Below are 23,258 nucleotides of genomic sequence, written 5' to 3'. Positions count from 1 at the left end.
ACAAAAGGGAGGCAGCCTCCTGGAGGCCAGATGCTCTCTGCTTGGTTGTTCTGGGATAGACTCAGAGCCCCTGGCTGTCCCCTCAGGGACACCCGGCTCTGCATCTTTCCTTTCAGCCCAGATTTCATACAAGACCTGTCTTGCCGGGGTGGAGAGTGGATCCAGCCCGTCTTCTGCCCTCCAGGGTCTCCGCATGGGCTGGTTCTCAGCCCAGGTGTGTGGGACTAGATGGAATAACGAGAGCCCCAGAAATGAGTTCCACCAGGAACTGAATAAAACCTGGTGGCAGGCCCCACCTGGGAGCAGAGGTGGCCTGGGGGCCGGCCTGGCCTGGGGGGCTCTCACAGCCCGGGGAGGCTGGGCCAACGGCAGGGCTGTGGAGCCGGGCCTGGTGCCCGGCAGGTCTGGTGGACGGGAGCTTTGGCCGTGCTGAGCCCCACAGGCGCTTGTTCTGTACACTGGCCCGTCTGCAGGGTGTGGGAGCACCGCAGGCCAGCTCCCTTTCTCCCCCAGCTCCAGGAATCCCAGAGATGAGTCTGCGGATTCGCCGGCTCTCCTGGGAGCTGGGCCTATTCTTAGCCCTGAGCTTGCTCACTAGGAAAGAAGGCACGGGAGGAAAGCATGGGCCTTGGACAAGGTCCCCCCACCCCTGTGACCACCGGTGTGGGAGATGCCCTGCCCTGGTTTCCCTTTGGGCCCCCTGACGGTGGTCACTGTGGCCAAGGGATGCTTGGATGTGCTTCCATCTGCTCGGAGCCCCTTGCCCCAGGCGTCCTGGCAGCTCTCCTTGGCTGCGATGCAGGACCCTCTGAGGCACTGGGGCATGGGCTGGGGACGTCCAAGGACATCGGCTTCTGAGGGAGCAGGAGCAGAGAGGAGGGGAGCCCATCATGACGGCATCATAAAGCTTCTGCTGGGCAGAGGAGAGTCAGCCATCCTGAGCAGGAGACGAAAACCTGTAGGAGAATATGATTCCGTCCTCATTAGCGGTCCTAACCTCTGCTTCCCGAGGCAGCTCATTAGATGCCCAGTTAAATCCCCGGCTCCTTCTTTCTGCCCCTGGTGCTCTGGGGGAGGAGACAGCGGCCTGCTCCAGTAATGGGGAGAGGCAGTGCCCACAGTGCTCAGGAGGGAGATGGGCACTGGATGGGGTCAGAGGGAATGCAGGTGCCTGGGGAGGCGGGAACGTCTAGGGCTGCCCCGGCCGTGCGTTCCCACTAACCAGATGCGTCCGGAGAAGCTGAGGATCCCTGTGTGCACTTTAGCACTGGAGCCAAAGATCTCTGAGCACTTTGTGGGAATTCATTTTAATTAGGTCCTTCCCACACAGAGAGAGGGAGAGAGAATAGTTTGTTCCAGAATTTGAGCACTACCTGGAGAGATTATTTCTAGCCCTAGACCGAAGGCACAGAGAGATATAAAACCAGAGAATTTTTAGCTTAGAAGGGACTGGGGAGGTTTGTCTGAGCACCACGTTACAGCAGTGGAGGCGGACACCAGGAGGACTCAGTGTCTGGTGCAAGGCCACCAGCAGACGCCTGTGTGCACTTGGGGAGCCAGGGTCTTCGCCTCTGCATCAGAATTCAGCGTGCTGATCCCTGGGGGGGGGGGGGGGTTTTCTCCCCACTGGGGTAGGTTTTCTCCTCCTCCCTCCTCCCATTTTCCTATCCAACAGTTTGATCTTTAAGCAGAAAGCTACTGAGTCAGTCCTTCTCTGGATATTTGCTGAGGCCCTGTGTCCTAGTGGCCAGCTGGGCATCCCAGGCAGGTAGGAGGACTTCAGCACCTCTGGACCTGCAGTGCTGGGCCCAGGAGCCAGGAATGTGGGTGGGGTGGCTTTTTTCTTTCCATTATAGTAAAGTACACATCATGCAAAATTCACCGTCTTGACCATTTTTCGGTGCAGGGTTCAGTGGCTTTAAATACATTCCCAGCATCCTGTGGCCATTACACGGCCCAGAACACCTTTCGCAAGACGGAGGCTCGGTGCCCATTCCATACAAGCCCCTGACCTCCCCTCCCCTGACAGCCGGGCTTGTGAGGGTGGGTCGGTCGGGGTGGGGCCCGGGGCCAGGTGCTGGGGAAGGCTCCCTTCCCGGCGGCCCTGCCCAGGCCCCCTCGGGCAGCAGCCCAGGGTCTAGCTTGGCAGTTCTGTGTGAACACTCCCTCCTGGTGGTAGCGGGTGTGTCACAGCCTCTTCCTAGGGATATCCTGCCCTGCTCCCCGCTGCCTAGGTCCTTGGGGGGTTCAGAGAGCCCCCCTTCCGCTCAGCCCTGAAGTGCGGAGGCGCCCGGTGGGAGTCCTGGGGACAGCGCTGGCCTGCTGTGCCTCCCCGCGCACCTTCAGCTGGAGGTTGTCGGGATGGTGTTTTCCAATTGCTGCCGCGGCTCCAGCCACCCACTTAGTGTAAAATTGCCCATAAAAGTGAACTTGAATTGCAGGCGATAAGCCGGCGGCCTGCTGTCCCATGGCTGACCCTCTCGGCTCTCCACCGGCGAAGCTCTGGTTCCGTGTAACAAGAGCAATGGGTTCTGGGACACTCCTTCAGTGAAGTCACCTTAGATTGAAAACCCTCGTCCTCCAGGGCCGGAGACCACAGGCTTCCATCGACACCTGGGAAGTGTCCCCAGCCACTGTGTCTCCTCGCTCCTTCCTGCTGCCGTGTGCTCTGAACCCACGGAGGACCCAGGTCCAGCCTGGAGTGTGCAAAGCAGCAGGACAGGCCAGGGCCCACCTGGACTACCTCAGCCGGGCTCTTCCCACGGCCTCTGGGACAGGGCCTCCTAGACCAGCTTCACCCATTTAAAGCTTCCTCCTGGGGTTTGCCCGATCCAGGGGGTGTTCATTCCCTCAGGGGCTGAATCCTATCCCCAGCCCTGAGATTGGAGGATGACCTGGTCCTGCCCTCAGCAGAAGGTGGCATCTCAGGACAGTCACCAGGTGTGAACAGGCAGAGGGGAGGAGGGAGGGCGCAGGAGTAGGGGTGCCCGCTGTCAGGAAGGCTTCCTGGAAGAGGAGGCCACTGCGAGTTAGGAAACTGGAGGGAAGTTTCTGTCAAGGAGCCCATGGAGACCTCGGGAGCAGAGGGCCGGGTTGGTGACAGTGCCTGAGGTTTCTGCTGCGCCTGCGCAAGTGCCACAGGAGCAGGAGGTGCTGGCTCCCTTGCCTGGGTGGCGGTGACCCGCTCTGGTCTTGTCAAGACCAGCTTCATGCTGAGCGGGTGCATCTGGGAGGCCCCAGGCATCGGGTCCAGGTGCCCAGCACCACAGCAGGAGTGGCCACCAGCAGGGGCCACCTCAGTCCCTGGGGACGGGGTCTGGAGCTCCGGCGGGGTAGGGAGGAGGCTCCCAGAGCCAGGGCCAGGGCCAGCGGGAGCCTGGGGAGAAATGCTCAGTTCCCACTGCAGAGAGAGCTCTCTGGAAGAGGCAGGGAGGCTGCGGGAGGCAGACGGGGGACACTACCACGATTCTGGTCTCAGTGAGGCGGGGGGCTGTGCTCAGAGAGGCTTCGCTGGACGTGTGTCCCTGGGGAGAGCCGAGGCCTCCAAGCAGTAGACAGGCCCATTTTGTTTGTCTTTAGAAAAAATGAGCCTCCTAGAGGCCTGTGGCTGACCGGGTTAGTGGCAAAGCCAGGACTGGAGCTGTGTCTCTGCTGGTGGCCCAGAACTCGAATTGCCTAGGTGTCGCTGGGGTCCATGTAGTGGGCCTGCGGGGCGGGAGGGCTCTGCAGGTGGCAGTGTGGATCTGCCTGCCTGGGTTCCCATCCCAGCCGCGCTTTTTCCAGGCTGTGTGATCTTGGGTAAATTGCTAAACCTCTCTGTTTCCTGCTCTGTAAAGGGGCACAGGACATGGGTGGGTCTGATCTCTAGGGTGGTTGCTGAGATGAACTGCACTGGCAGATGGCATCGAGAGCAGGTGGGAAGCAGCCACGAGGGCGGCGGGGTGATGCCACCAGGTGAGGAGAGCAGCACAGACTCTCCCGGGCTTCGCTCCCACTCATCTGTCTTCAGGGGCCCTGGGGCTGGGGTCAGGGGTGTGGTGGGTGAGGGTCAACAAGAGGAAGCCCTAGGGCAGGGACCACGCTGCCTAAAATCCATCAGAAACGCGGGAAAGGCTGTGGAGCCCTGGTGCAGGGGCCGCCCCAGCCCTCCTGTCTTTCCCCCTGGACTCCATTCCCCAGCAGGAAGGGGCAGGGATTCAGCCTTGGCCATCCCTCTGTGGCTCTTGGTTGGGTGGGGGGAGTGAGGAGGAAGGGACAGGGACAGGCCCTGGGCTAGCTGGAGCCCTGGGACAAGAGCCGGGCTCGGTGTTAAGGGAGGACCTTTGGGTAAGAAGCCAAAGCCCCGTGGGAGGAAAACAGCGGAGAGGTCCTCAGGTGGGTGCGGAGCTGGGCACCCAGTGTTTCACCAAGTCTCTGGAGCGGGAGCCGCTTCCTGGGACGGCCCCAGCCTGGGGTTTTGCTCTTTCTGCTTCGCTTTCCGGGCATTTCAAGGAGAAAGCTTTGGAAGCATGGCTGCCCTGGAGGCCCTGGCTGGCCTGGAGGCTTCTTGTGGGGTCCTTGGAAAGGGGCTCCGTGAGGGAGGGCGGGAGGGGGGCCAGGCCACACTCCTGTCCGGTTTCTCTGTCCGCCTTAGCAGCAGAGCTTCTCTCTGGGTGGAGCGCCTCGGGAAGCCCCCTGCCATTTGCCCCCTCCCCCATCCTGGATCCTCCCCCAGGTCTTCCTGTCACAGTCCTGTCAAGACCATAAACATCATCAGATGGCACCACTTTGGACAGTGTGCTCAGGGGACAGTCGGCTTTTGCAGACAGCGCTGAGCCTGAGGCGGTCCTTTTCCATCTGGTCTGAGCCAGGAAGCCAGAGATGTAGCCCAGGGAACAGATCAGTGGTGGCCCTTTTCCATTAGGGAATGGTGTCCTTGTCAAAGCGGGTCTCCTCCCTGGCCTGAGGCCACCAACGACTGGGTGGACCCCTGAAGGGGAGCCCCCAGGACCACTTCCAGCAGCAGCAGCTGCACCAGATCCGAGGGAGCGGGGCATCCAGCCCGGGAGGTGCTCCCTGCCCACCGGAGCTGTGAGAGGAAGAGGCGGCCTCACCCATGGCTCCCTCCTGGGGAGGCCTTCCTGGCTGCTCCCCGCCCTTCCCTGCCCAGGCCACGCTCCTCCCGGCTCCTGTGCTTCCGGGGCAGGGGCTCCTCCTGGATGTCTCTGTGGGCCGCAGGGCCCAGCACCCAGGATGCATCAGGAAGGGTTTGCTAAGCAGGATTAATGGAGGGACCCAACAGGGAGGAGGGTCTCCTGTTCTAAGGCCCTGGGCTGCTTCCTCTGGCCTGGTGGTAGGAGAAGGCAGAGGGCGTCCCCCGCAGCAGGTGACCAGCTCCCTGGCTCTGGGGCCCAGCACATGCCTATTGAACGTGTGATGCAGACTGTGATCTAATGGCCACGGGAAGAAACCAGGGTGAGGAGTCAGGCTCCAGGGGGCTCCCTGGGGGGTGTGTTTTATGGGTGGGGAGTGGGGCAGAGGAACTTAGATGGGCAGCTGTTCCAGTTGGGGCTTGGAGCCCTTCTGCAGTGAGGTGATGAGCAGGTTGTGATCCTACAGGAAGCCCTCGCCCTGCAGGCGGGTGAACGAGGTGGCCTCAAGCCTCTAGCAGACGGACCTGCCCGGCCTGGCCAAGCTGCAGCCTCTGGGTCGCCAGGGGCAGCCCTGTCCCAGAAGAAAACCAGAGTCTGAGTGACCTGGCAGGCGAGGGGCAGCCCCCAGCCCCAGGGGACTCTGAGCCTTTCTGTGCCCGCCGGAGCTCGCTGCCCTGGAGAGCCAGGAGCCTGGCCAGCACAGTAGGACTACAGTCTCTGAGGCAGGGGCTTGAGAGCCTTGGCTCCAAACAGTGTAGGTTGCTGGGACCGTAGCCAGTGCTTTGTGAATTAAAGTCTCCCTCTCTGGGCAGTCCCCACCCTGCGGGAGGAGCAGGTGGCCCTGGCCAGGTACAGTTTGGCAAGCCAGCCTGGACTAGGTCTCAGTGCCCCTTGGCCCTGGCTGGACTCCCTTGTGCAGTGAGAAACCTATACACAGGCATCCGCTTCGATTCCTGTCCAAGAGTCTGCACTAACCCCATGGCCCCTTATAGCCTCTCTCCTTTCTCATCCTGGGCTCTAGGAACAGGGTGGGTGGGCTGGAGGCCCCTCCAGGCCCAGCGCTGATTGGGAAGGTGAGTTTCTGGAAGCCCAGACTCTCAAGGGCTCTTCTCTCAGTAACTTAGGGGTGCCGCCAGGCCGGGGGAACTGCCCGCTCACCATGCCCCTGCCTTTCGACCTCATCTACACTGACTACCACGGCCTGCAGCAGATGAAGCAGCACATGGGACTCTCCTTCAAGAAGTACCGGTGAGAGGGCTGGTGATGGCGGCGGGGGCCGGGTGGCTGCGGACCCAAGCAGAAAGCTGCTCCCCTCACCCTGCGGGGCTGCCCTGCCTCTGCCCTGCCTCTGTCCTTCCCTGTCTGAAGCTCCCATCTCACAAGAGCTCTGCCCCCTCACGAGGATGATCACCAAACCTTGGAGAGTGGGGAGTCCTCCATGGCCTTTGGGGCTGCATGGGCTGGGGAGGGGTCACCTGGTTGGAGGGGGCAGAGGAACTGTAGTGGGCGGTTGGAGCGGAAAGGAACTGGACATCCCAGTGGGGGCGTGGCCTCTGCCGGGTGGGGGCGTGGCCTCTGCCCTGCCGGGTGGGGACAGGACCCCCGCACTCCCCTCCCTGCACCCCCTGGGTCTGGAGGGAGGCCAGTGCCATGGCTCCCTGTCTTCCTGCAGCCAGCGGGGTGCGGTTTAATTTAGCACAGAGAGCCCTGCTATTTATTACATTTGCTCCAGTCCCACTGACTATCCCACATGAATTTATTAGGGAAAAAGAAGTGACAGGCAGCGTTATTGCTTTTATTATTAATGCGCGTTCGCCGGCACTCTGCCCTCCTTCCGCCTGGGCCCTGCCCTGGGGAGCAGTGCCAACCTCAGCATTGGGCACCTGACTCTGGGTTACCGGAAGGACGGGGTCATGGGGAGCGCCCTGTGAGGCAGCTGCTCTGCTTTACCTCAGGGCCCACTCACGGGCAGGTGGACTCAGGGATGCTCTGGGGCCTCGAGCCCCCGGGTGCAGATCCCTGGACTCAGAGTCTCTGCCCCGAGGGCGCGGAGGGAGGAGGCCAGGCCTCCCACCATCATCCCCTGCCCAAGTGGTCCACCTGGCGGAGGAGGAATGGGGGCGTTGACTCCGCCAACACGGTCCCCCCAAGACCCTCACTCAGGTGGGCCCCTGGGGAGAGCAGGGAGGGACCCCACTCCAAGCAGCTGCTCCTGGGCAGCAGGGAGAACAGCTTCTGAACACTAACCGGGGACCTGGAGGTTGGGCTGTTGTGATGCCACTTGACTGGGAGGTGACACAGAGAGGTCGAGGCACTTGCTGAGGTCACACAGGGAGAATGTTGGAGGCCAGGCTCTGCCACACAGGGCACTACCCCGCCCACCCAGCCACTGACCAGTTACAGGGCTCCTGGCTGGGGCAGCGCCAGCCCAGGACACAGAAGCATGACTCCTGCTCCTGATCCCCCCGGGGCAGGTGCCGAATCCGGGTCATCGACACCTTTGGAACCGAGCCTGCGTACAACCACGAGGAGTACGCCACGCTGCACGGCTACCGCACCAACTGGGGCTACTGGAACCTCAACCCCAAGCAGTTCATGACCATGTTCCGTGAGTGCGGGGGCGGGGGTGGAGCTCCAGGTGGGGGCGGCCGGCCCTCTTCCGCCCTGTCTCTCCTCCTGGGCACAGGGGGATGCAGAAAGGAGCCTCTCTGATCCCTGAGGGCAGGGATGGGGGGAGTTGTGGGCCACCTACCCAAGGCCAGGAGGACACTGAGCACACAGTGCAGAGCGAGGGGTTTGGTGGCCTTCCAGAAGCAGCAGGCCAGCTTTTGCAAGCCGAGGGTGTCAGCAGAGTCCTGGGCCAGACTGAAAGGTCATGGTGCAGAGCAGGAGAGGAGCTTCAACCACTGAGGCTGTGCTGGGAGGGCAGAGTGAGGCGCCTCTCAGCCCTGTCTTGGGTCACTGACTTGGGCCTCGGGTTTAAGTAGAGGAGGGGAGGGGTGGGGTGAGAGGGCCGCGTGAGTAAGCACTCTCTGTTCACCCGCGGCCTCCGCCTCGTTGATCTCTGCTGGTCCTGGCAGGTGCAGGGCAGTGGCTGGAGGCTGGTGCAGATGGCAGTCAGTGTCCCTGCAAATCTCAACGACACCTTCACTACTTTCTCTTGGTGGGGACGAGATAGGGTAGGTCTGTCCTGCAGAACTAGCTGTTAGATGAACCCTGTTTAAATGACCAGCAGGCCTGCGTGCAGAGCCGACCAGGGTGGGCCGTCAGAGCCGAGTGTTCTGCTTTGAATGGGCTCTAGAATGCATGCATACGCCGCCCTGTGAGATGTGCGGACTGAAAATAACCTGACCTTTCCTGGCAGCTTGGGTGGGTTCTGCCTCCCTGGTGGCCCGCCCTCGGGGGACACTGAGTGTGCGGAGCTCCTGCTGCTCAGTGTGGGCCTGCTGGGAGTCTGTCTACTGTCACCTTTAACTGTGACTGTCCTCACTCTGCCCTCCAACAGCGTCTAACTTGTGGCTTTGAGAGCTCTGGGCAGGAAACCCAGATAAGCACCCTTGTTAGGACTGGGTCTAAATGAAGAGCAAAGTCCTGAGGGGCTGGCGATGAAGGTATGGTCTCTCTTTAGCCTGTCAGATCTGGCGTCTCCTTGGACGCTTAACTGCTCTCTCTCCAGGTTCTAGGCTGTCTCGGGGGTAGATGTGATTTCTGAATAAACAAGGAATGACTTGATGGGGTCCCAGGAAAGTGAAGGCGGGAGGGTGGGAGGTTCCTGAAGCCCATGGAGCCCAAATGAGGAAACTGAGGCCCAGACAGGTAGAACATCCTGCACCGGGTCACACCGCTCTCAGGAACCAGACTCCCTCCTCCCTGCCCGCCTCCAGGTGGCAGGAGGCTGTGCTTCATGTGGGATGGGTCCCAGGGGACAGACTTCTGGAAGGGGTGGGAGCGTGTGTGGCCCAGGCTGGGGATGTGCAGCAGCTGCGAGCCAGAGACTTGTGCCCCCTTGGAAGGGAAGCAAGCAGATGGGCGGCTGGTGAGAAGGACTTGGGGATCAGGGAGCAGAGGAGCAGGTTCTTTTAGTGAAAGACCTTGGGCTTGCATTTGGGACCCAGGGTAGGTTCCTGAGCTAGAGAGATGCCAATGAGAAAGATTTTATTTAGGCATCTTACCCTGGCATTTGGCCAATGGGGCGGTGAGAGAGGACAGGGAAGCAGAAGACGGATTAAGAGTTCCCTGTGGTCACCTAACTGAGCAATGAAGACTTGTCCCAGGATAGATCCTGCTGGCTGTGGAGTTTCAGACCTGACAAACTCCTACTCATCTGGTAAAACCCTAAGTCAAAGGTCTCTTTTCCTGATTGTTGCCCTCCCTGGTGCCCTTCTCTCCTGTTCAGGCAGAATGCATTGCCTCTTCATCTTAATTCTGGGCGAGTCTGTATGGAGGCATGTTGGTTATGTGGTATGCACTGATTTCCTGATTGATCAGGAATCACTGAAGAGTCACTGACTTATGTGAATCTCTGGAGCCCACATAGGTCCTTAGAGAATGTTAATTGATTGAATAAATTGAAGAAAGAGGGGACAAGTGAAGAAGAGAGAAGCTTGCCAGTTATGATTCCCAAGGCCAGGAAGGGGTCCTCAGCACACCTGGGCTGGAGGGGGCTGCCTCTCACCTTCCCCTCCCTGCCCCCAGGAGCTCTTGGCTTAATGGTCCCTGTTATTTGAATTGGTCTTGATGCTTCGCCCAGCCTTCTCCTGATGGGCTAATTGTGTTCTGAATCTCTCCCTTCTGGTGAGTTGGAGGAGTGAGGGGCTATGGCTTCTTCAGATGTAGAGAACAGGGCTCCCCTGGCCTGGGGGGGCAGCCCCAGCTAGAGCCCATGAGATGGGCTGCCTGCCCACTAGGCCCTTCCCTTGGTTGGGCAGCAACTCTGTCCTTGTCCTGACCATTCACAGAGAGAACTCCAGACCTGGGGACCTGAGATGTGCCCCTGCAGCTCTAGAGGAGAGATAGTGGCGTGTAGTGTTGGGCCTTCAGGCCCAGGACTGGGGGGCTTCCGGAGCACCTCCACAGGAGGCCATTGTCTCTCCTGAGATGCACAGTCATTGACGGCGGCTTTTCCTGGGCCTCAAGGCGTGGATGGAAGTGCCGCACTAAGCCTACACGTTTGATCAGCACTGACATCCCATTTGAGAAGTGGTCAGGTGTGGAAAATGTGCATCAGAAATGGAGACACAGGGTGTTTGGGACCCAGGCCGTCCTGGGAAATAAAGAATATGCAGTTGCTTCCATCCTTCCTCACCAGAGCCGCCTCCGCCTGGAGGGCAGGGTGCATTTAATCGGATTCAGTAGACAATTATTCAAGGGCCTAGTGTGTGGCAGGAAGGCTCTTGTGCCTTGCAGGTATATGGCCCTCATCCCTCCAGGGCAGATGGAGCTGATGGCATGGCGCCCCTGGCATGGCGCCCCCGGCGTGGCTGTGGAAGGGGAGCAAATGGCACTCCTGTCCCTGGGGTATGGGGTCCTGGGACTGGTGGGGAAGTCCCAGTGTGGTCTGTGCCTTAACAGAGACCCAGCCACAGTGGATGGGGCCATGGACACCACAGTGGTTTCTGGGAGGAGGTGACAGGTGAGTGGGATCTTGAGGTCCAGTAGGACTTAATTGCCCAAGAAAAGAGAGGAGAGCAGTTCAGGCAGAGGGCACAGCAGAGGCAGATTCTGGAGGTGTGAGAGTGGAGCTGTATCCTCCACGCTGCCCTTCACCCAGCCGGGCCCTGTGCCAGGTACTGGGGACACAGAAGTGAGTGAATAGCTGCAGCCCTCAGGGGGCTTATATTCTGACAGTAATAAAGATGCAGTATGCTTGGTGGTGAAGACAGTGTTGTGACAGAATATAAAGTGTGTGGGGGCAGCCTCCAGAGAGGCTGGAGATTGCTGGAGGACTTTGGCCTATGGGGTCTTAGCAGAGGAGAGCCCTGACAGAACCTAAAGTGGAAAGGATCGCCAAGGAGAAAAGTCTATGCCAAGAGAACCCCAGACACGGGGAGGCAGCTGTCCAAGTTACAGGCAAGAGACGAGGGTGGCCTGGACCAGGCGGGTGGAGGAGGTCCCACCTGGGAGGACCCCACACACGAGATGTGTGAGAGATGAACCCGCAACTCTGGGCAGAGGGACTGAGGACAGCAGAGCCTGGGTTGGATCACGTGGCCCTGGGCTTCAGTTTCCTCATCTGGAAACAGTACGGGGCTGGACGACCTTTTGGGTTTCCTGCTCTGAGCCCGTGACAGGTCCAAGCACTAATGGACACTCTCTTCACTTGACCCTCACCTCCCAAGCCTTCCCCACCCTGCCAAATGGGGACCCCTGGGACAGGGGGACCGGGGCGCGGCCTCATCTGATTGGTAACCCCTTCCTTCCCCGTGGTCGGGCTGCAGCTCACACCCCAGACAACTCCTTCATGGGCTTCGTGTCCGAGGAGCTCAATGAGACGGAGAAGCAGCTCATCAAAGGCGGCAAGGCCAGCAACATGGCGGTGGTGTACGGCAAGGAGGCGAGTATCTGGAAGGTGAGTAGCAGGCACCCTGGCAGTGCAGACCACGCCCACGCAGGCGGCCACGCCCCCGGCAGTACCGGCCAATCCCTGCGACTCAGGCCCCGCCCACCGGCCGTCGGCCCTGCCCCTTGCCCTGTGGGCCCCGCCCCTCTGATGCAGGCCACACCCCCTGGGTCTCCCGCAAGGCCTTGCAGGCTGCAGTTCCTGAATACCCCCAGGGGGGCTCCGGCTGGGGGAAAGTCTCCTACTAAAAGTTCAGGAATAAAAGTCCTTGCCACTTAAAGACACCCCGCCTCGAGGCTGCAACTTCTTCCCCTGTCCACCCCTGCCTTGAGTGTTCTCAGTAAACTCCCATGATGACCGTATAGTTATATAGGACCCTAACTAAACCCTCCCCACAATGTGTGCCCAGCCAGGGGTCTGTAGGCCAGGGTGGGGATTCTGTGGGATGAGCAGCACAGCAGCAGGAGGGGCTTGAACATTACAGCCCCATCTTCAGTGCTGGGGATTCCTGGGAGAAGAGCTGCAAGCTTGGGGTGGGGCTGCTAGTGGGTCACTAACCTGCTCTCTCTCTCTGTTCCCTGTGCTCCCTGGGCGAGGCAGCTCCAGGTATGGAAACCTTTCCAGAATGCCCTTGGCTTCCAGCAGGCTCCCTGGGTCTCCCCTGGAGATATGCCCTGACTCAGGCTCTCAGGGTCTGTAGCTTCTGTGGGGAGGAGTGTGATGGGGACAGCAGGTCCCTGCTAGTCAAGGTCTGGCTTGGAGTGGCCACAGGACAGTCGCTAGGGCCGTGAGGGACAGGGTAGGAGGCTCAGGCTGTTGGCTTGAGGTGAGGTTCATGGCAGACTTGCCGAAGGTGGAGACACTGAGCAGCACCTGCTGGTGAGCTGCTCTTTCACCGCCGTCTCTGGTGGTAATCCCACGACTGATTGGTTAGGGTCAGGTCCTGCCGTCACAGGGAGACCTTAAAGTGATTCAGACAAGACTGAAGTCTCTTTTCCTTCCTGGTCACACGCTCAGGAGATGGTCAGCCGGGCTGGCAGGAGTTCTGGGACCCCTTCCTGTGCGGGCCCTCCCTGTCTGCCACGCGGTTCCAGACGGCCACACGTCTCCACAGCTGCGTTCCAGCCAATGGGGAGCAGGGAGGGCGGGAGGGCACAACGTTCTGGCCAGTTTTCTTCCTACCTGTCTGACAGGTCCCTGTACCTCGGCCAGGCCCGGCTTCAAGGGACGCTGAGAAGTGGCCTTTCCCAGGCAGCCACGTGTCCAGCTCGTTCTGGGTGCTGTGACTAGGCCTGGGGCATCATGCAGGGTGTGCCACAGCAGGGTGACAGGCCTTGATCCCCTGGGCGCTCCCTGGGGCCGGCTGGGGTGTCCTCTTGTTTACCCTCCGTTCTGCGTGGTTGGGACCACGTAATATCATGCCCGTCTCACAAATGGGGAAACAGAGGCCTAGCAGGTTAGAGGGTGAGCCCGCCTGGGAGGAGGCAGAGTGGCGACCCTCCCACGTCTAGGTGAGGCTGGGCGCTGAGCCCCATGCACATGGCCTCCCTCCCCAGTGTCTCAGAGCCTGCAAGAGGCAGGGAGATGCTCTGGAGGTGGGAACGGAGGCCCATTACCTGCTGAGGTTCTGGGCCACTCTGGGTGCTGGCGAGAGGCGATTCTCCCTGACGCCATCTGGGGACTCCAGGCCTGTTTCCCTTGATTTTTAGTCACGGTCTAGTCTCTTCATGTACTTTATTTCCTTTGTGGTGCTGGGGATTCAGCCTAGGGCCTCAGGCATGTGAGCTGGGTGTTGGACCACTGAACTACGCACCCAGCCCTGGATTACATTTTTAAATTATTTAATTTTTTAAATCAAGAATATTTTTAACCATCTTACTGCAGTATAATCGGCATACAATAAACTATGTTTAAGATTTACAATTTTATAAGTTTCAACATACACATTTACCCGGGGAAACCATCGCTAAGTCAGGGTAGAGAATATCTCCAAAGTCTCCTTCTTCCCTTTACCAGTCCTTCCTCCCATCTTTCCTCCTCTCCCCATCTTCAGGCAACCAGGGGTCTTCTTTTGGTCACCACTGGTTAATTTACATTTTCTTAAATTTTATGCAAGTGGAATAATGTAGGATATACTCAGGTTGCCTGGGCCTTCTCAGCATGGGGTCACAAGATTCATCCACGGTTTCGTATGCACCAACAGTTCCTCCTTTTGCTCGCCCAGTAGTATTCCATTGTGTGGATATACCACAGTCTGTTCATTCAACTGTTAGTGAACAGTCAGGTTATTTCTGATACGTGGTATCATAAAGAAAGTTGCTATGAACATTCATTTAAATTTTTTTGTACAGATATATACTTTCATTTATCTTGGGTAAATACCTAGGAGCAGAATGGTTGGGCCATATTGTAGAAATCTGTTAAACTTCTAAAGAAAAGGAATCATACCACGTCACAGTCTCCCCAGCAACATGTGAGAGTTCAGTTCTCGTTACAAATGTGTGTTAGCCATCTGCCATTCTAACAGGTATGGAATGGCCCCTTTTTGTGATTTTAATTTGCATTTCCCTAATGACGGGTGATGTTGAAGATGCTGTGTATTTATCTTCCCTGTATCTCTTTCATAATTATGTGTCTTTAAAAATTTTGCCCTTTGTTGGACATGGTGATGCACCCCTGTCATACCAGTAATTTCTGAGGCTGAGGCAGGAGGGCTGCGAGTTCAGGGCCAGCCTCAGCAACTTAGTGAGACCCTGTCTCAAAATAGAAAAATAAAAAGGGCTGAGGATGTGGCTCAGGGGTTAAACCTCCCTGGGTTCAACCCCTGGTGCAAAAAAATAAAAAATAAAAATGCCCATTTAAAAACTTGGGTAGTTTAACTTCTTGCTGTGTAGCTGTTGGAGCTCTTCACATCCTCTGGGTGCAAGTCCTCTGTCGAGCGTGTGCTTTGCAAGCATTTCCTCCTGGTCTGCGCATGGCTTGTCTTCAACATCTTTCAAGAAGCAAGGGTTCTTAATTGTAAGGAGGCTGGCCGACCTGCTTTACAGGTCGCGCCTTTGGTGTCCTATCCAAGGACCCTCGTCTGCCCCCACACCACGTGGACTTTCTCCTGCGTTTTCTTCTCAAGCGTGTGGTTTCCGGTTTCCCACTGGACCCTGTGATCCCTTTTGAATCAACCCTTTCAGATCCTGTGAGGAGCAGACAGGCTGCTTCTCTCCCTGCCTTTCCTTCCTGTGATGGTCCCCCTGGGTGGCTGAGAAAGAGTCAGCCCTGCGCTTCCTCCTCCCTCCTCCCTCCGTGCCTCCAGCCACCCTCCCTCTCCCCCGTGTCCGCTGCCCCCTGGAGGGACGTTGGGTGAAAAGCCCTAGAGTGATCGTTCTTCAGATCAGAGGCAGGGCTGCTCACGTTTCCAAAGTAGCGTTGTCTGTTTGAGGTCTTGGCGTTTCCAGATGAGTCTTAGAATCAGATTGTTGATTTTGATTTAAAAAAAAAAACCCTGCTCGAACGCTGACGGGGATTTTGTTGGTTGCTGTCCTCTCTGGGTTCTGGAAAGAAGCGTGAAGCATTGTGGAGATGCTCTGAGGTCAGGGATAGCGCCCTTTCCTTCTTCAGAGGATCGGCTTTGACTCTTGGTTGGTGGCTGCTGGCCCTAGTGGTCCCAGATCACCTTAATCAGCGACAGTGACGGCAACAACCTGAAACTGGGTCGGCCCTGCCAGGGCAGCTCCTGCTCCAGGCAGCTCCAGCTCCGATCTGCCCTTCCTTCCAGATCATTCCTGAGGGGAGGAGGGGTGGATGGAGGGAGGGATGAAGGGATGGGTGTGTGGGGTGACCTGAGCTCCCAAGAGCTCTGCAGCTCCTCAGAGGTACTTGGGGTCCTTTGAGGGTTGGAGGCCAAGCAGATCCACCTGGATTCATTTCGTGTGTGGTCCCGTTGGCTTCCTTTGGAAGAAAGATTACTTGGCTAAACATAAACTGGAAGCTCCGGTCTAGTCCAAGCTCTGCGGCTCACTGATGAAAAACTGAGGACCAGAGAGGAGAGGGGCCTTGCCCAGGGCTGCACAGCTGGCCAGAGGCCACCCCGAGGCGGGGCATCTGCTGGGGGCGCTGCTGGGGGCCTGGGCTCGACCTCCTCTCCCTCCTCCTCCAGGGGAAGGAGAAGTTCCTGGGCATCCTGAGCAAGTACATGGAGATCCACGGCACCGTGTACTACGAGAGCCAGAGGCCACCCGAGGTCCCCGCTTTTGTGAAGAACCACGGCCTCTTGCCGCAGCCTGAGTTCCAGCAGCTGCTGCGCAAGGCCAAAGTGAGTCCCCAGCACACTGTCCTCACCCTCCCGGCCACAGGCGCCGAGGGGGCCACCCCGACACACCTGCCAGGGCAACCACGGCCACGGTGGCCCCTTCCACACGTGGACATTTCCCAGCGTGCTCTGCTGCCTGAGCCCTGTGTCCAGTACTCCAGGGGATTGGCCAACATGGGATGTCCAGCAGGCAGGGGAGAGCCTACAGGGTCAGGGGCCTGGGCAAGGCTAGGGCCTGGTTAGGGGAACAGGAGCCAGGCAGACCTTTTGAAGCCTCTGAGCGGGTGGTAGGCAGGCTGAGAGGCCCTGGCTACCATCCCATGGGGCCATTTATCCTGGATGGCGGCTTCTGCAAGTCGTACAAGGAAGAATATCTGCACAGTGGACAACCTGAACAACCTCACACAGCAGCCCTGATTCACTACCATTTATGAAGCACCTTCCAGGAGCCAGACCTGCGTGCCCTGCTGGCACGGTTAGGTGCTGAATCAGTGATGAGTGAGTGGAGGTCCTTTGAGGTCAGCTGTGGATGCAGGTCTGCAGCCTGTTGGGCTTGGGATCCTTGCTCTGTCCTCGCCCCTCCAGAATCATAGACGGCTAGACCAGGCATCCACAGTGCCCTGCCCAACCTGCCTGGCTCCGGGCTCCCGGCCCTCCCTGACCTGGTCCCCCGGCCTCTCAGCTCTTCATAGGCTTTGGCTTCCCCTACGAAGGCCCGGCCCCACTGGAGGCCATTGCCAACGGCTGTGTCTTCCTGCAGTCCCGCTTCAGCCCGCCCCGCAGCTCCCTCAACCATGAGTTCTTCCGAGGCAAGCCCACCTCCAGGGAGGTGAGTGGGCCACCCAGCCGCCCGGGAGAGCCGGGGCCCTGCGGGTCCTGGGGAGGGAGGTGGAGGCATCGGCAACGGGATATACGGGACAGACGGGGGCACAGGGAGAGCCACCCCGCCGGCCCGGCCAGGTGTTCTCCCAGCACCCCTACGCAGAGAACTTCATCGGCAAGCCCCACGTGTGGACGGTGGACTACAACAACTCGGAGGAGTTTGAAGCTGCCATCAAGGCCATCATGGAGACCCAGGTGAGACGCGGAACTGCAGGACGGCCACCGCTCACAGGGGGCCTCGTTATAACTAGGAAAAGGTACCCAGACCTGGCCAGGGCTGGCAGAGGAGTCCACCTCCCTCCTGGTCAAACATACCCCTGCGTCCAGCCAGGTGGACTGGAGAGTGGAGCAGGGGCCCTCACTCAGCAACCCAGTGCATAGGTATTAGGGAGCGTACCTTGGTGCAGTGAACAACCTGCACAGCCTTACAAGGTAGCCACGTTTTCAGAGTCACTTATTAAGCACAATGAAGGGCCAGGCCCGTGAGCACTCCTGACAAATAGGATGCCGAGTCAATGTCTGCAGGATGAAAGCATGGCAGGTCTTCAGCCCCTGCTTTAGGTGTGGGTCTGTGACCTTGAGGCAGCCTGTCTGGGCGATGATGTGCATACAGCTCTTTGGGGATCTTGCTGACAAGGTCAGCTCTCCGTTCCTGATGGGAACATCCAGGTCCTTCCTCCCTGGTCTGGAGATGAGCGTTTCTAGAGGAAGCGGCAAGTCGCCAGGTCCTGGCGCGCACCTGTCTTCAGCTCTAACAGGTGAAGCCGGAGTCTGGCAAGGAGGCGCGCTCTGCCTCTCCGTCCGGTGGGGAGATCCGCTCACCTCCTGGGAATCGGCTGAGGCCTAAACTTAAGTCGCAGACTGAGTCTGGGCTCCTCTGGGGCGACCCTGAGGTGGGGTCTCGGCACAGGTGGCTCCTCTGGGAGGTGGTCCCGGGAAGGGGGCAGGTGTGCCTGGAGCTCCTCACCGCGGGGCCTCTGAGCAGGGGCTTCCATCACACCCAGAAGGCCGAACCTGGGGTGGCGCTCCTCCAGCTCCCACCGCCCATGGCTGCGGGCTGCCCACTCCGTGGCTTCTGACTTGTCCCTTGCACAGGCTGAGCAGACTGGAGACAGCCCTGAGGTGGAGCGTCCGGGGCAGAGAGGCCGTGGGGGCACTGCCCACATCTGCTGGGGGGTCACTCTCTGTGTTTGACACTGGCCCTTGAGGAGCTTAAGGCGGACAGGAACGTGGCCTCAGGGCTAGGCCCCAGTAGAGGGCTGGACAACCAATTATTTCAGGTTGATGGGTCTAAATGGGCCCGAGAGCAGACCAGGGCAGTGGCCTCAGGAAGGGGCCTCAGTGCTAAGGACAGGCCCGGGGCGGGGGCTTGGTGTGGGTTTACTCTGATCCACTTCATGCTGGAAACGACCCATTGCGCCTTCTCCCCGTTCCTCAGCCCACCTCCCCTGCCCTGCTGACCTCTTGCCCAGGGACGGGGCAGGTGGGGACTCTTCCCCATCCCCCTGAGGTCTGACCCGACCTCCAAGGCCCAGCAAACAAAATGAGCCTGTGGGTGGTGTGTCCCCTCCCCAGATGGAAGGCTGCGTCCAGGTGAGGGGCTGCGCCTGGGAAGAACGTGCCCAGACCGTCCTGCCGCTTCTGTGGGACACACAGGAACTGGGGAGGGGCCTGCTCTCGGGAGGGGCTGCAGGGCTTCCTTTTCCTTGTTCTTTCCTTTTGATTTTTTTTACATGAACATTTGTTTAATTTTGTTATTGGGTTAATTAAAAAACAGCCATAACTGGCCTGAGGACGTAGCTCAGTGGTAAAGCGCTTGCCTAGCGTTCAGGAGGCCCTGGGTCCAATCCCCAGCACCACCAAAGAAAGAGAGGGAGGGGGAGAGAGAGAGAGAGAGCACGACAAAGGACAGAGGATCCAGGAACCAAGGTGTAGACATCTGCTGCAGACCTCCAGGGACCCCAGCCGCCCGTCTGCCGGCGGTCTCCTCCATCAGGCCCCGCCACCCCCTTTCCTGAGGGTTCGCCCCCTGGTAGCCCAGAGGGGCTCTCACACTCCCAGACCCACGGACCACCGGGGAGGGGCTTGCGTGGAGACCAGCCACCCCGGGGGCTCCTGCCTCACAGGGGCAGGTGTGGCCTGGGAGTCGGCATTTTAAACAAGCGCCTGGTGACACTGAGTCTGCTCAAGAGAATCAATCTCGAGGCAGCTGGCAGGGAGTGGATGGCGGCTTCTGCAGGTCCTGTGGCCTCCAGGGGAGGCCGGAGGACCAGGAGGCGTGGAGCCCCAGGGCCAGCCCCCCGCCACCTGAGGCAGGGCAGGTTCTGTGCCCCGGGCTGCCGCAGACCTGCCCGGGCAGCGTCTCCATGGAGTCCAGATAGAGGCCGTGGGGTGAGGGGATGACAGCGCTGCCATCGCCCCCTCTCCCCTGAGGTCACCCTCCAGGCGCACCGCAGGCCCCACACCTGTCACCAGTGGAGACTGACGGCAGCACCTGCAGTTAGACCTAACGGGGTGTGTGCAGGCAGGCTGTGGCCCTGCGGGAGGTCCCGGAGGTCCGTGGCAGGAGGCAGCCGGAGGGCTCCCTGCATGCGGGCTTTGACTCGCCCAGTGAGGAGCCGGTGCTTCAGACGCAGAGGGGAGTAACTGAGGCACCGCCGTCGCTGCTGGAGCAGGAGCGACATTTGGAGAGCAAAGGCTCTTCTGGGGGCTTTTTCCTTATGTCCTGGGTCCGTCCCTGCCAGGGCCCGGCGGCCTGCGGGGCAGTGCTCAGAGGCTGTCTGGACTCTGCTCTGCGTGTCAGGGCAGCAGCTGGCTGCAGGGCCCTCTTGGCCATTTGCAGGGGGTGGGGGAGGAGCGCAAGGTGGGACAGGCCAGCAGAGCGTCTGGGACAGAGGGATGCTGGGGTTTCCTGGGACTCTGGAACAGCCTGGGGACTGAGCATGCACACAGCACCTGGTGTCCGGTACTGGGACAAGGTCAGGCTGGTGGCCTTTGTCTCTAGAGGCAGAGGCGGCAGGGACCAGCTTCAAGGGGAGCAGTGGGGGCTGTCTCCGTGGGACCCTTGAGTGTTGGGAGTGTCCCCCTGGCAGGAAGGCCCAGGACGGGCCTCCAGCCCTAAGAGGAGGGCTCTGTGGGGCCCCACACACTCTGCTGGACACCCTGAGGTCACCGTGTGAGGAGGGAGGGCTACGGGCTCAGGCAGGACGGTTTGGCTTCACCACCAGGCTAAGGGGCTCATCCCTGGGGCGGCAACAGGAGGATGGCGTCACTGGGGACTGAGCTGGACTGGGCCAGGCAGGATGCCCACATTGTGTGGGGCTTGGGGAGGCTACAGTCACCCTCCTCTGAGTCACACTGGGTCAGCCCCACCTCCGGCCAACGCCGCCCGCCACCCATGGGCTCCTCCAAGGTGGCTCTGTGCTGGGTCTCTGGTGAAGCCCAGGAAGGGGTTGGGGAGGGGACATCTGTCCCTTGGTTACCTTCGCCTCTTGTACCCCAGCCACTCTGCCCACGTGCCCCAGTGCAGGCTGCTGCGTGACCCTGAGACCATTAGGTCGCATGTGGCCTCCTGTGTAGTCTTGTAACCATGTGCGGCCTGGGCAGGAGCTTTGCAGATGCCATCCAGTCACATCCCGTTGGGAGCGTGCTGCGTCCCTCCGTGTCCCCCAAGGTCCATGTCTTGGGGAGGGTACAGCCGAGCTTGTCCACCCCACAACCATTTCCTGAGTGCCCACTGCATGCTAGGCACTGTACCAGATTCTGGGGGACAAGCTGCAGTCCCTGCCCTCGAGGGGCTGTGGGCTCCTGAGAGAGATGGAGCGTGGACAGGAAGCCGTGGCAGGGATGCTTGTCCTCGGGGGGAGGAAGTCTGGGGTGCTGAGGACTCTGAGGAACCTGGTCCTCAGAGGAACCAGGAAAGCATGGGCGCAGGATGCTCTGGAGTGGGTGGGTGACGTCCCTCAGAGCCCAGGAGGGTGGAGTGCTGGGCTCTGGGCAGGAGGAAGCTGGGTGTGGCTAGGCGGGGGACAGGGCAGGGGCACTGCGCTGGGACACAGGGAGGGTCCAGGGCTGAGCCTGAGTCCCTGGGGCCCCCAGAGGGTGTAGGGACCTCAGCTGAGAAGGCCGGGTGGAGGGGGCGGCTGGCACGTCCACCCCCTGCCCAGGAGGTGGCCCCGTAACCAGTCCTCCCTGCTGTGCCCCCTCAGGTGGAGCCCTACCTGCCCTACGAGTACACCTGTGGGGGCATGCTGGAGCGGATCCACGCCTACATCCAGCACCAGGTAGGTGGCCCTCCTTCCTCCGCCAGGGACGGCAACCCCAAGCCCATCAGGCCAGAGCCCGTACTGTGCAGGCAGCAGACACCTCTGGCTGTGGGCCCTGCAGGTCCCTTGACCGCTGAGCCTCTGTTCCTTCCCTGCCAAGTACCTGGAGGCAGCTGAGGGTCTGTGGGGCGGGGCCAGGTTGAGGAGTAAATGAAATGCGCGTGCAAGGCTGCCTGCTTTCACAAGTGCCCAACAGTGGCTCCCTCTGAGGCGCGAGGCTGGGTCCTGGGGCGCCCCCGCCCCACTCTGCCTCCCTGACGCCCCCTTCCTCCCGCAGGACTTCTGTGCAGCTCCCAGCCCGGCGCCCGCAGGGACTGGTGCCTCACAGAGCCCCTTCGTCCTGGCGCCCAACGCCACCCACCTGGAGTGGGCCCGGAACGCCAGTGCGGTCCCTGGGGCCTGGCCCCCACCACACTCGCTGCGGGCCTGGCTGGCCGCCGCCGGGAGGGCCTGCACGGATGCCTGCCTGGACCATGGGCTGGTCTGCGAGCCCTCCTTCTTCCCCGTCCTCAACAGCCAGGAGGCCTTTCTCCAGTAAGTGCCCCCCCGCCCAGAGTGTCCACCCAGAGGAAGGACCCAGGAGGGGCCTTCAGGTCTGCGTCATGTGGCTGTGCTCTCGGCAGGACCAGACGCCGCGGGGACGCTGCCTCCCAGTCCCCCACTCCCTCTACCCCTCGGGGGTCCTGCCCCAGCCTGGGTGGGCACCTCCTCCATAAAGCCGCTGCGCATCCCTCCAGGCGGGACCCGGCCCTCTTCTCCAGGCTCCCAGATGGAGAAGGAGCTGTAACCGCCTCTTCCCGAATCTGGGGCGGGGGTTGCTGGGGAGAGGTGTGGACAGCGCCAGGCTGGGGACAGCCCCGCCCCACCCACCCCAGGGGTGACCGTTGCTGGTGGCCCCCATGCAGGCTGCAGGTGCCCTGTGAGAGCACCGAGTGGGAGATGCACCACCTGTACCCGGCGCTGGCCCAGCCGGGCCAGGAGTGCTACCTGCAGAAGGAGCCCCTGCTCTTCAGCTGCGCCGGCTCCAGCACCAAGTACCAGCGGCTCTGCCCCTGTCGCGACTTCCTCAAGGGCCAGGTGGCCCTGTGCCAGGGCTGCCTGTGAGGTGGTGAGGGCCCCCGCTCCGCGCCTCCCCGCACAGGAGAAAGCACCAGCAGACCCCCGCTCGAGATGCACACGTGGCGGCTCCCCGGCCCCAGGCCCAGGAGCAGGCAGAGGAGCGCCAAGCACCGTCCAGGGGAGGGCAGCGCAGGCAAGCCGCGGGCACTCACCCTGGGGTGCCTCGTTCAAACCCTGGGACTCGGGGCCGAGTCGATATTTGGTTGGTCAAGGTCCCAGGGTCCCAGGAGCAGGTGGACCAAGGCCCCCTGCTTTGTGCCAGGTGAGCTCTGGACCAGCTGGAGAAAGAGCCCTGGCCACTGCAGGGCCTGAGTGGGCCTGATTTACAGGACATGGGCAGCAGGGGCCATGCTGCCCCATGGTCCCCTGAAGGAGCCCAGGAGTGGACAGCAGGCTTGGCCCAGGCTTTGCTGGGGGAGACCTACCGGGACGCACCCTCTTCCTGGGAGCACAGTCGAGCTCGCAGGGCCAGCCGGGTCCCTCTCGGGCCATTTAGGGGGTGGATGGAGGGGAGGATTGTGGGAGGCCAGGCTGAGGGGCCCTGTCTTCGCTCGGCCCTGTTCCTCCCCCTCCCCACCTCCTCTTGATTTCCCCTCCCTCTCCACTTGGGGTGTGGGACCACCCAGGGCTGGCTGGCTCGTCCCCCTGTCCTGCTTGTTCCAGACCTCCTCCCCTTGGGCTGAAACCTGGTGGCATGACCTGCAGTTCCAGGTGGATTCACTGCCACAGCCTCAGTCCCTGCCCAGCCACCAAGGGCGCCACCCAGGTGTCCTGGGAGCGTCCTCCCGGCCCAGGCACCTCGCAGGCACTGGCCCCGTAGCCTCAGGGCTTGGGGTGGGCTTCCCCGCCACCCCAGAGCCCACCCCACCTCTTCCCAGTGCCCGGGCCCACCGCTCCCAGAGGCCCCCACCCCGTCCGTGCTGCATCCGCGTCCCCCC

At 60.7% G+C, this 23,258-nt stretch overlaps 1 protein-coding gene across 1 annotated transcript in view; it reads left to right on the top strand.

Moving 5' to 3' along the window:
* MGAT5B (alpha-1,6-mannosylglycoprotein 6-beta-N-acetylglucosaminyltransferase B) overlaps positions 1-22,357 on the top strand; it is a 60,268-nt gene extending 37,911 nt beyond the window's left edge. Inside the window, exons 9-17 of the mRNA XM_079132694.1 lie at positions 6,249-6,380; positions 7,607-7,740; positions 11,570-11,700; positions 15,842-15,997; positions 16,677-16,823; positions 16,955-17,071; positions 21,085-21,159; positions 21,479-21,735; positions 22,107-22,357. Of these exons, the coding sequence (XP_078988820.1) occupies positions 6,249-6,380; positions 7,607-7,740; positions 11,570-11,700; positions 15,842-15,997; positions 16,677-16,823; positions 16,955-17,071; positions 21,085-21,159; positions 21,479-21,735; positions 22,107-22,305 (1,348 nt within the window). The 3' untranslated portion in view covers positions 22,306-22,357. The remainder of the gene's footprint in view (positions 1-6,248; positions 6,381-7,606; positions 7,741-11,569; positions 11,701-15,841; positions 15,998-16,676; positions 16,824-16,954; positions 17,072-21,084; positions 21,160-21,478; positions 21,736-22,106) is intronic.
* The last annotated feature ends 901 nt before the right edge of the window (positions 22,358-23,258 follow it).

The sequence above is a fragment of the Sciurus vulgaris genome, assembly GCF_902686455.1.
Source record: "Sciurus vulgaris genome assembly, chromosome: 3".
Taxonomy (NCBI): Eukaryota; Metazoa; Chordata; class Mammalia; order Rodentia; family Sciuridae; genus Sciurus; species Sciurus vulgaris.
This window is presented reverse-complemented; position numbering and strand designations above follow the sequence as displayed.